The sequence below is a fragment of the Echinococcus granulosus genome (genome assembly GCF_000524195.1).
Source record: "Echinococcus granulosus chromosome Unknown EG_S00001, whole genome shotgun sequence".
NCBI lineage: Eukaryota > Metazoa > Platyhelminthes > Cestoda > Cyclophyllidea > Taeniidae > Echinococcus > Echinococcus granulosus.
In genome coordinates, this window is record NW_020170381.1 from 1889435 (window position 1) to 1902225 (window position 12791).

The 12791-nt window shown below is 42.7% G+C and overlaps 1 protein-coding gene across 1 annotated transcript; it reads right to left on the reverse strand. All coding sequences in view use genetic code 11, as the record gives it.

Moving 5' to 3' along the window:
- Nucleotides 1-126: 126 nt before the first annotated feature.
- EGR_00221 (hypothetical protein) lies at nucleotides 127-11352 on the reverse strand (the record flags this gene model as incomplete). The annotated part of the gene is made up of 13 exons (XM_024489470.1): nucleotides 127-459; nucleotides 737-949; nucleotides 1913-2095; nucleotides 2761-3081; nucleotides 3228-3314; nucleotides 5097-5248; nucleotides 5794-5821; nucleotides 7041-7141; nucleotides 8879-9256; nucleotides 9349-9419; nucleotides 9708-10375; nucleotides 10628-10690; nucleotides 11221-11352. The coding sequence occupies 13 exons, from the start codon at nucleotides 11350-11352 to the stop codon at nucleotides 127-129; spliced, it is 2730 nt and encodes a 909-aa protein (XP_024356148.1).
- Between the last annotated feature and the right edge of the window lie 1439 nt (nucleotides 11353-12791).

Below are 12791 nucleotides of genomic sequence, written 5' to 3' on the forward strand. Positions count from 1 at the left end.
TTCAAAAGTAAAGAAAAATGCAACATAAGCTGGAGGAAAGAGCACTAGAATGGAGTGACACAGCGCGCGTGATGTGCGTGAGAAATAACAAACATTTACGGTTCCATTTCCGGAGAAATGCACCTTTCAGATGTAATGGGGTGTATCCTGCCCGGTCAGCAGTCTAAATATAGAAGTCGGCATTGTGCGAAGATAGATCTCGCCGATGGAGGTGGCGAGGAGATTGACAATATGCTCGTGAGGCACCGCAACCACCGACTCTCCATTGATCTCGATGATGCGGTGGTCCACGCGAATGCCACCGCGCTCCGCAATCCCGCCACGCAGGAGGCTACAGATTACTCCGTCTTGAACGCTGAAACCCAGCTGGAACTTCTGGTCTGGCCGTCGGATTAGCACCTCCACCACTGGCGAGCAGTTCACGATCACTAGCTTCACCGCCGTCTGGTTCTTCGCCGCCTGTTTAAGTGTGGAAATGTGGAAGAAATTCCTCTGCATGAATTAATCGACTACAAGTAAACATTACACGCGCCCTCCTCTATGTGTATTAAATGAATGAAATTCTAGTAAACTCAGGTGATTAAAATCGTGATTAGTCAATCGATCATCAGACTAATACAGCGCCTAAAATAAACACAGAGTAAGCTGACCAGACGTATCTAATCGCCTTCTGCTGAATGCCTAGAAAAAAGGAGAAAGTGGCGGTAGCGCTAAATGTCACTAAGACGTAAGGTACCTTGAAGAGAGACTGGCAGGTGGCGAGGGGGAGGCCGACGAGACTTTGGCCGTTGATGGAGATGATGCGGTTGCCAATGTTTAGCTGCCCGCAGCGCGCCGCAGGGCCAGAGGGGTGCATATTGGCGAGCACGGCAGTGGGCAGCACACTGCCCCAACCCGACTCCACTATCACCACACCCAGCGCCTCGCCCTTCTGCTTTGGCACAATCACCTGCACAAACACCGAACGTCTTGGTCTGGCCGCTCAGGCACGAGTAAAATGAGTATTAAATCATCTCATTCTTCCCGATCCCATCAAGCAACATCAACGAATCACAGAAAGGCGCGCCACTAGCGCAAATAAAAAGCAAAATACCTCCCACAACATTTAAGCTCCTGCTCATGCACTAGCAACCAGGTTAATTAACCACGAACAAACAGACGAAGCAGTTGAGCGAGAAAGTAGAGTGGATGAAGTTAGCTGGTTTTAATACAGCAACTCGTGCTCCCACAAACAGTATGCTCGATTTATATTGCAGCACCTTCATTTTTCTATGCTCATACAGTATGAAAGTTGCCAAATGTGCAAGGGGATACGAGAGGACTAATGTACATTGAGAAGGATGATGTCCCACCCAAAGTGATATTTAATTGTCTCATAATACTCGATGGCGCATTTCGTTAAGACACCCATTCCACATTATGCAAAGGTGCATATCTGACAGTGCGGATATTTCCTTTGAATAAAATTGAGATAAGAGAGGAAGGTCGAAGAGACGGTTTCCTATTAAAATGTCGATGAAGATTCATGAATTAAGACATAAGGACAAGCCAAATTGTTTTTTTAAGTGCAGTCAACAACCAAATACACAAAATGCAGAATAATACTAATGGGATGAATAAATAAAATCCCCTTTCTAGTCTACAACAGTGGGGGAGAAAAGGTTCGGTTAACTCACTGCGCAGCGCATGCAGGAGTTTTACCAGTAGCCTCACAAGGTGGACATGTATTAATCGAAATGCGTCCAATTTTTCATTTTCAGTTCCAAAACATGCTTTCATGGAAGATCGGACTCATGTGAGATTATAATGCACAAGAATCCCGAAAATCCAGATGAAAAGTTCAAAGTGCTACCCAGTCATCCGATTACCCACTTTAGTGAGGGGCAGGCCTAAAGGCATGGGTTTTACAAACCTCCTTTTCTTGCTCCTTGTCAGCGAAGAAGGCCAACTCGTTTCGGAAGATCTCCTGTTGGTGAAGTATTTTCTGGTAGTTGTGCTCCTGGAAAGCCTCTGGATCCTCGACACCATTTTGTCGTAGAAACTCGAAGTAGGCCTCATGGAAGGCCTTGCCAATAGCTTGCGCGATCATCTGCGTCTATGGCGATGGAAAGTGCAAAAAATTACGCGCACTTATAATAAACGTCTCACAGATGCGTTACTTGCGAAAAACACGTGGAAGATCGCCACGGGAAGAGTTGAATGCTCGACAATTTGCAAGTAAATAGAGATATATTAACGTCATGAAAAGTTCTTGTATGAAAATTAAGTAAATTAAAAATCTGAACACATCCCCAAAACATATTAGCATGAAAGTTATAAGTGAATAAAAGAAAATAATTTCAATGTGAGAGGCGACCTGAAGGAGTTTGTTCAAAGGCAGTAAATTCAATCATTTTTTCGTAGAAAAGAAGCAAAAGTGATTATTTCAATGAAGGCTACTGATGGTCAGCCAAAAAACGCCCAAAGGGATCGATGGCACACGATTGAAATCACTTGAATAAACACCGCATCCACCCGTGAGATCATGGCGGGAGCAACAAGCTGAAGTCTCTGAGGACTTATTTGGATAAGAGTATACATATTTTAATTTTGCAAAGGGCATCTAAAAACTCGAGTTTCACGAGAAAAATGCACATACATCCGTGAAAACCAGCTTTCAAAAACCCACTGCCACCAGTAAAACATCCAAATACATCAACTGAACAGGAAATTGAACTTAGATAGTCAACACACGATAAGAAGTGGATGATTTTACCATACCTCATCACTTTCAAAAAGATGACAGACAATCTTGGGCGGGTTGCAATCACGATCAGCATTGGCGTCGATAATGTCGCTGCAGCTGGGACTACTGCTGCTACCATTAATAGAATTGTTGGCTAAGGGGCCATCAAGTAAGCCTGCGGGGGGTGGCGGGGGCGCAGATGCCGTAGCGGACGTGGCCGTAGTTAAGAGGGAAGTGGCGGTGGAGGGGCTGCAGCGTCGGGCCGGCAGATGGGGGCGACGAACCATGAGCACTAGGATACTGCCCACGTCGGCAATGTAAGAGATGAGGCGCAGGTCGTAGTCCATCACTATCTCCTGAACAACCAAATGAATACTGGCAGATGTCGAAATTTCCAAGAAGTGACGTGTTGTTTTGTTAAGTTAGTGCGGCTAGTGGCGCTTATTTGAAGAATGCTTGTGAGCAGTCAATTGCAGTTTAAGACAAAGAAGTTCGAACGTACATCAAGGTCCTTATTCAAAATGAGGATGCGCTCCGTCGAGACAAAAAGTTCGACGGGAACACTTGGCTGGGTTTCTCCGTCGGGAGCCTGTAATAGAAGTATCAATGAAATTAGTGCTTCACAGTAGAGTACCAAGTGGACGTCTGAAAACACACGAGTTCGATAAGCCGCACTACATTTATGAAGATGATAGAGTTTAATTAACAACTGCTTTCAAATACCAGGTATTTATCTGATATATAGTAATGGAGAAATAAACGCTGATCACTCCGCTTTACTCCGAAGAAAGCAAGCAAAACTATTGAAAACAATGGACAGCAAAGTCTAACAATGAATGAATTTGAAATGTACCATCAGAGTGGGATTTTCACATGTCCTAGTGATCAACTCATCCAATGACAGTCTTTTCGTTCTTGTCATTACCCCGTACGAATAAGCGCCGTTCAAAATTGACAAAAACAGATGGAATCGTTAAGCCTTAAGCGCGGTACAGTTTTGCAACCGCTAATGGACCAAAGTGAATCCGTATGGAGGTGTGGCTGGAGCTCAAGCGATTTGCATAGTGAGTCAAGCGAGTAGCAGTGGTCCAAAACTCCTCGGTAGCACGCTTACATAATTTTCATGTCATCAAGTAGGCTAAGTGTTACCAGTCTTGGGAAACGAAGAAGTGAATTCTACCAAGTAAACTAAAAAACTCATTATGTTTAAAACCTGTGAGAAAAAGTAATTCAAAACACACCTTTTACCTTGTTCCGGCACACCCAAAGTCTACACATCAACAGTGCAGCGAAATACCGATGTTGGATAACCAGTACATGATAATCGTAAAACCCACTCCAATCCTCAACTAGTCTGGTAGTTTGAAAACCGCAGCAATTTCGATTTATTAAATATGTCTTAAGGCAACCAGTTTGGATTTCAGGGAACTTTTTTTAAACGCCCTCCTCATCCGATATCCCCTAACCTGACTAAGAAAAATCGCGGTTGCAACATAATGGCGAGGTATCTCACTAGATCGTGACGTAAGTAATTACCTTCGAAAAGAAGAATAAATAAATAAATTCGGAACTCGAGGAATACGCATTATAACGTGGTCAGTTCAAATCGACATGCACACAAGCGCTATATGAACAAAATGAGCGTAAAAATGATGACCATTATCAAGAGACGACAACACCAAGGAGCACTCAGTCTCTTGCTCCACAATGACGCCATGGTACTTTATTGAGAAAATTGAAATAAACTGCAATAAAGCAACGAATAGCAGGCGCACCAACGGATTCGGAAGCAGGATAAATGCCGATAACGATGAAGAACACGTGGAAGCAAACGAGGGGCCTACTATTCAGTAACGGGGGATAAAAAAGCACCTCTCTGTGATAACATTCGTGTCAGCATTTAAAATAAAATAAACGGCAATCCATGCTCAGCTTCACATCTCAGCCCATGCTCAACCTACCACCTGATAAGGGGGAAATTGGAATGAACAGTCGAAGCTCAATGAGAAATTGAATGTCAATTCGAAAAGGTGAAAAACGTTCCTAAACTGGTGGTTATAGCCACTGTGTACATCCGCCATTTGCTCAATGAGAATGGATGAGCTTCACACACGAGTTACAAACTAATATTCTACGAATCTCTCATCATAATGAATGCTGAGAGGTCCATATTTTAAATTCCAAAGAAACCGCATATCATTATCTGGCACAAATAGTTGTGTTGATGCGTTGCGAGCTGTTTCGCAATCCATACATAGTACCTCCATAAACTATACGCCCGCAAATCGTTAACGGAATCTTACCAAAGACGGAGCACATAGGAATTACTGCAATTTCTACTGTAGCGAATCCGTCCACCAACTAAAACTACCTTGACTCTTTGGACCGCCTCCTGCGCCTGATGGAGACGATTGGATTTGGAGGGATAGTCTTCGCAGGGCAGTTGGGTGCTGCCCAGGTAGCGCGAGCGGTAGAGACAGCCTTCGATTGGGCGTTGGGGGAAATCCGGATGATGAACGGCAACTGAAGAAAATAAAGGAGGCACAAAGAGAACTGGAGACTGATATTATTTACACAAATTAAAAAAGAAGCCTTGAATTTGATTAAGATTTGTTGATATCCTAAAATAGATATCATCACGGGAGCATCTGAATTCGAGCAAGATACTAGAATTGCAGAAAAAAAGAAGCAGCTCGGAGGTTCGTGGCTCGATTAATGCAAATAAACGACAACACGAAAGTAAAAAACGTAGAACTCTCCAAATTTATTTTCAACAAACCCGGTAATATTCTCCAATTTCACACGCCTAAATGGGTAGTGTCAAAGGGTGCGAGAGCCTGTGATGGGGTGATGTTTCAGCGAGTGGAAAAATGCCTAAACACTAGGTCGTTTATCAATTAGCGAATGTCCTGATCAAAAAAAAAACCAAAAAGAAGAACGCAAAAATCCACGGGTGACTAGGAATGTCGTCCAATTAACCAAGCACCAAACATAAAGAAATGGCATATGATGTCCAAAACGAAAAAAAAGGAGACAAAATAAAAAAACCAAACACGGAATAGGCTCACCCTCCCGGCCGCGGCGTTTCTTCACAGACTAGAAGGAGACAGACAATACACAAGATCAGTTAAGAGCCATTTAAAACATTGAGTACGGAGGAGGGAGGTTTTAACATGTACAGATGATCGCTGAAGCGCCTTACATATCAGCTATGATAGTAATACGCGCATTTGCGTGCGCAGAGTTGGTCGATTTACCAATCATCCACGTTGACAAAGTGCTGAAACATGGCAACCACTTCATGTGAGACGCACAAATGATTTAGGCGAAGTTTCCATGTGTAGATTGAATTAAGGAGCACTCATTTGGCAGTGGAAAGAAGCATTTTTTCATACCAGAGGCAGCAAGAAGTTTAGTTGGCTGTAAATGTACTAATGATTCAACTTAGCACTAAACCAATCATAAAGGAGGACAGGGGCAGGATGATTTGGAGATTCAGAAGGGAGAAGATAAAATTGTGACGCGACCGGGAACAACCATCGATCAGATGGGTAAGAGGGAGGCGGCTGGGATGTGCGGATCCCTTTACCTATTCACTCACTCGCTCGCAAGATTTCGTTCATCGTGTGAGGTGAAGAGTGTAAAAAAGTACTTAGTCCAAGTGGAATGAAACTTAGTCAGCCGATTAACTGTAGTATTTTCACCTACGACCCCGTTCAACGTGTGAAAGCCTACGCACACACGAATCGACCGTCGTTGAGATCAAATAAAATGGTCGCTTTCTTAAAAACTCCTAATAATCAACATTTTAGGTTGCGCAGAAAGAGCAAATCAGTATCCCTACACAACTACTGCGCTAGAATGGCACACGATTCCAGATATGAGGAAACGGTAGATATTTCATTGCAGTTCATGTCATGAATCAATCCAACGTTGTGAAAGAAATTACCTTAACGAAGTCATGCTTTCTGTTAAGCTTTATTTCACCGCTGACTAAGTTCTAGTCTGTTTCTGAATAAAATTGCACAGGGATATCGGTAGAAAAAGAACACACGAGTAAAGCTTACAGCACAGAAAGAAAGCGTTAATTGGGCAGCATGTGATGTTAAAATGAATACAGCGAAGAAAGGTGGGGTAAACAATCTCCGGATCGTTTCAAACCCAAGCAGAGATCGTACGAACTTCCGGAACACGCTAATCTTAGGTCTAATTAGTGCATTATGCATACTTCAACTCAAGGTTAACTATGCCGGGCACTTTCCTAGACCATGAGTAGACGCTATCTAAAGCTGAATGTTAAAGTCCTTAAACTTACCAAGTACTCCGCTTCTTCCTTCAATTCAGGAATTTCAACGGGCTTGTCAGAACGGTACTGCTTGCCTAGAAGCTGATCAGTGTCCTCGTCACTCCCATAATCTTAAAAGACGAATAAAGTGGTGGTTCAAATGGCACAATACGAAGAAAAGCTCAGGTAAAATTACAAACAACACAAAACAAAGAATCTTTTCACCTAAGTTAAACCATGCTAGCTTATTACATTTCCTAGTTAGGTGACTCAGGTATAGGAACGACATAGAAGGCATATTATGCATGTTGTAGCCTAGGCAGTCCTACTGAATGGAACTTTGCTGACGTCAACATCCATTCTTTGGTTCTGGAATTACAGCTACCGATAAGGCAGTGAAAAGCCGAAGCGCTGTTGGAATGTCCTAAAGCATAAAAATGGGAACAAAGTATTGGTTATGTGATTTAAAAAATCGACAAACAAATTTAATTCACAAAACAGCTAACTGGAGTCAACGTTGAATGGTACTCCAACATCCAATTAAACTGCTTCGGCAATATACTGTCACTAAGTAGTAACTACGACAAATATTAAACAATAGGACGAGTATAAGGCACAAGTTTCCCAGTCTAAGCATGGAGGAATGCAGGTATTTTCAAGAAATAGTTACCCGAATAGGGGGGAAAAATCACACAGACGCAGCTGATAAGAAAATGCTTTATCATGGCTGACAAGGCCTGTCAGCGTATGGGCGTTTCGGCAATGGATCAGACCACTGAGGTGAGGTGCAGAGATGTGTCAAGATTAAAACGTTAAGATCTATTTAAATCACTATTACATTTTTCAAACAAGGAATCTTTATACGAATGCAAAGACCATGCCGATAAAAAAATTAGAAGATGGAAGAAGGGAGAGAAACCTGAAATTCCGTTTATAACGTTGCTGATTCACGAGTTAAAAATATTCAGGTGGTACAAAATGCCATCTTCACTTTACTGAAAACAAAAAGACGACATAAATTTGGTCTTAATTAAGGAGGAATTTACGAAGAAATCAACCGGGGGATTGACGATAGTTACACTAATTTATAACGAGTCCTCGATAATTTTACCTAATGCCTCTACGAACACCTAAAATCCAAAATCTCCTAATAAGACGGTGTAATCAAATTTTGGGTCTTCCCATGTGACTTTACCTTGGCTGATCAACGCTAATTCAATCGGACGCAAGCAGCGCCGCAGATTATAGCCTGACAAAAAGTAGCCCAAAAATATTTCACTTGACGCACATTGCTTTTTAGAGTGCGGTGGACTGTACTTTCACTCAAGGCACTTTAACCAATCGGGGCTATGGGGGGATACCCCAACAATGATAGCCCAATGTGAGGCCTGTTCAAATATGATGAAAGCCAATTTGGGGGAAAATTTTAAGTAGCAAACTATAACTTGAATCAATTAGCTCCAATACTCCGCACACGAAGCTGAGGGGCGCACTACTGAGTGCAACAAAATCACGAAAATAATTCTCCCATCTGTTCGAAGATATAGACGAGGTGCTTAAATCTCGACCTAGCTCGACCAGACAACTCGCCTACACATTTTGCAAAAACTAAGGTGGCTACAGTTAAATGAGCGTTAACGGGTGAAAAGTTTCGCAGGCAAAACACGTGCACATTCACATAATTCCAGTGACCTAGGAATACAAAAACTATAGTTAAGAAAATGACGAGAAAGACAACGAAAAGTATTCCCATAAAAAGTAGAGGTAGCAAGCCGATAGATAATTCATGCATTACGATATATTTGGACCAAAACGAAATCCAACCATCCGTCCTTAATGACCTCAAAGAAACTAAAGGAACAACTAACCAGGTTCAGACGCTTGCGATTTCTTCACGTGTTGTGAACACTGTGCGATGGAACTGGAATCGAGGGCGGAGCCCAAGACCTCACTACTTTGCCTATCTGGAGACCCACCGGCAGGCGGACGCAAGGTGCGAGGGCATGGGGGACAGCGTTTTAGAGACCACTCGCCATCCTGCATCCCTATGGTGGTGGCATCGGTGTTATTAAGTCGAGAGACGACCTGTGACGGTAGCGACGATGGCGGTTGAGAGGAGTTTGAGGTTGCCGAGTCCTCGGCGTCCGAGTTGGTGGCGGTACTGCTGCTCTCCGAGGTACTGTAGATAGCGTTGGAGGGCGCTGTGAAGCTCCACTGGCGGACCGTCAACTCATCCTTCTTACCACCTCGTGAGGAAGGATGAGAAAATAAGCCAATGACAGGTGAGCTTAGTGAAAGAAAGGCAGGCAAAAGGAGCAAATTTCAAATCAAAGCCTACCATCCGGCTGTCCAGTCGACTTGATCATCTTGACTTTCGTTGAATGAAGCCTTCTTTTAACGAAAAACGATCTGTTTGTAAAAACAGAAAGTTTGGGTGATTACTGTGTGATAGGGAGTGTCGAACAATTTTGCGCATGCGAATAACGTATTTCACTGGAAAAATGTCGAATGCGCAGACTGGAATCCAGTCGATAATCGGCACCAGCTTCTACTGAGATAATAAACCAAACCATGCACGGAGACAAGCCATAGGTTCGAAATTATGGGAAGCACGAAGAACGCATGCAGGAACTGAGTCGGAACAGCACGTCAATAACACAACTACTCATGCTCAAGCGGGAAGATGCGATCTGATACCTTGACTGCTCATGCCTTCTGCGGCCTCCGGAATGTTTTCTGTGTCGATGAAACTTAAATGTCAGATCAGGTTTAAAAATACCTTCGTCATTTTTAATTCGTCTTGAGTTTTGTGCCTCCTTCATTTGAAAGGATGTTGAACAGGCAAACGATTCTTGCTTTTGTGGGAAACCCAGTTTATCGTCTTCTGAAGCAGCAGAAGTAGTCAGTGAGCGCTTTATTTCCTTAATATCTGAGTTAATGGCGTGAACAAGGGATGGACTGAAGAGAGAACATTGATACTGTATTGCATTGGCTAAGTCTTCATTAAAGTTAAGATCATCTTCGACATCATCCTCCATATCTTGACAACTCGTGCCATCGACAGGTGAGCGTAAATTAGATGCATAGCGTTTGGGAGACGGTGTGTACGTGGGTTCGAAAAAAGCTTGTATGGCCGAGTGCGAGTTGGACTGCGGAGGGAAGACCGGTTCTAACTCGATTAGAGAATGCTTTGCGTCTTGTGGGGTCGCTCTAGAATGGGGCTCGCAGGTATCACTTTCCCCATCAGAAAAGAGAGGAATTTCAACGAAATCATCCAGAGGAACCTCGTTAACAAATTTCGAAAACCGGTTTCCATTGGAACTCTGTGGCAAGTCAGTATCACCCATGTCGATGTAAATATCAATCTGGAAAATCAAATTATGGTCTAATATCCGCGATATTTATCAAGAAGTAAAAGCAAAAACTGCAAGTAAACAAATCAAAAAACGGAGATGAAAGCAGCAAAATCAACCCAGAGTTCCAATAAAACAAGCCGAATGAACAAACATCCCATCCTTCACTATCATCCACAATAAATGACACTTTAGATGGCACCAAAACCCATTGAAAATTTCCATTAACTACCACAAGGTCGACAGCTGTCAATAACGACTTACAAAAAAACAAACAAGAACAGAGAGCACCAAAAGCGTATATCTTGGGTGAATTTCCCAATGAATCTAGAACAGAGTAGTTATTAACACCTGTAAAACGGGTTTGGATTAGCGAAACAAAAGGATATTGATTGAGAAGCATTGATTGAGAACGAGTGAGACATGCATATGACTGAATAAAGGTGGAAACACTAAGACACGATGAGAACCCAAGGAAAACACGACTAGAAGAACTAGTTGAATGACTCCACAAGTGAAAAATATTCGCATTATTATACCACGGCATGAAAGACAGTAGCGCCACCCACCAAATCACACTAGGCCCGAAAGGGTGTTTAAGCAAGGCGCCTCAGCCTATGGTAATTCTAACACCTATTTTGTGATTATTTAATGGATAATCTGATAAGAGACGACACGTTGATTATCCGAACATGCCACGTCATGTCTTTTATAGAGCTACCGACACAAATGGTCTTTGCTAGTTTAAATATTTCGTGGTGAATACGGATACTTATAATCTCACTGATTAAGGTTCTATTTCAGAGTAACAGCTAGGCTTCTGTAAGTACTTATAAAGACTTATACTTTCTCTTTACCAAAAGGTGAGAATCAAGTGAGCCCGGCACCTTCTGAATTTCCGGAAACATGATTTCAGCTCTGCATGTGGCGTCCCGTGCAGCATCGAACTCAGCGTCCGGTGTCCCGTACCCCGATCTTATTAACTGCATGCCTCCAACAAGCAGAAGGCCATGACCCCCTCATCGTTAAAACACCACCCAATCACCACCAGGCGTCTAGACGTCGGAAGTCACCGCACACCGCCTCAGCACCAATTCGTCCACCGCCACCTACACCCCCCCCCCCCCCAAGTCGTCCACCGTCCGACTTCTAACCAGAAAGCGGATATGCTCGCAACAAATCATGGACTCAAACCCTCGACTGGGGTGCTAAGGAACTCCGCTCCCAAAACTAAGGCACAACACAACGATCTGTTCATAAACAATCCAAAACGGGTAACGATCCCAGATTTTTTGTTGTAAATCGTTCAACGAGCGAAAACGTGACAAGGTAGAAATATGCATTTACAAACTGTTCAACAGAGCAGCACTACTTATCAGACGTCTGATACATGCGCTACACCTGCCGTAAGCTACAAGAAAAGGTGGTAAAAAGAATGTCAAATTATTACCTTAGTGACAATTGTATTGATTGAAGAAACGTATTCACGGATCTTTTGTTTCAAACAATTAGCATGGTCAATCTTTGCTTCCAATTCTTTTCGCAAGTCCGCAACTTCCTACAAAAATAATAACTGTTCAAACAGATCTCACGTCGGCAAGCTGACATTCAGGACGTTTCATGGTAAGAATGAGACGTTTTTGAATAAACCACGAATCCAAAGCTCGACATGAGCCAATGAATTGATCAGTAACATCACCTAAAACGACAGTATCATCTTTTCACTTCCAAAAAGGAAAAGTATGCTCAACTTAAAAGAGGACATGCCTTCTGGGAAACAGGCATATAAAAATTAGGTAATTATAGGAATAAATAATTGTTTAAAAGCAGTAAGGTGGGAGTCTAATTCACATCTTGCCTTCTTCAAGGATTCGGTTCGGTTTTAATGAATCGCGTTAAGTGAACGAACGTAAAGATGAGCCGCATCAAACTTAGGAAGTTGGATGAGCAAAACTGACGAACTTCAAAAGTGAGAATCGATATAACGCGCTTAAAGAGTGCACGGAAGGGAAGCAGGCACACACTCAATAAAATGGTGCTAATCAATCCGCGTATTTTACAGGAAGCTTTGCATGAACACGTTAAGTAAATTAAAATAACATACAGTCTATTTACCGAAACGGCACTCTAGGAAGTTTGATTCAGATGAAAAGTCTGCGGATGACAGCGCCAGAAGAAGGTTCTAAAGCAATTATCAACCGCATAGACACTCACATCACATTGACTTTCAAACTCTTCCCACACTTGAACATCACGTGGTGAGGGCATGATTTAGGCTGAAAGATAATGTTACGAAACAACACTTAAACAACTTCGGCTTTAAAAGTATCCAAGGGTCCATAACAGGTGGCAGTAATCAGACTACAAACTGATCAGGTGTTCAACGCTTTAATTTAACACCGTGCTAAATATTACGGTTAGAAATATG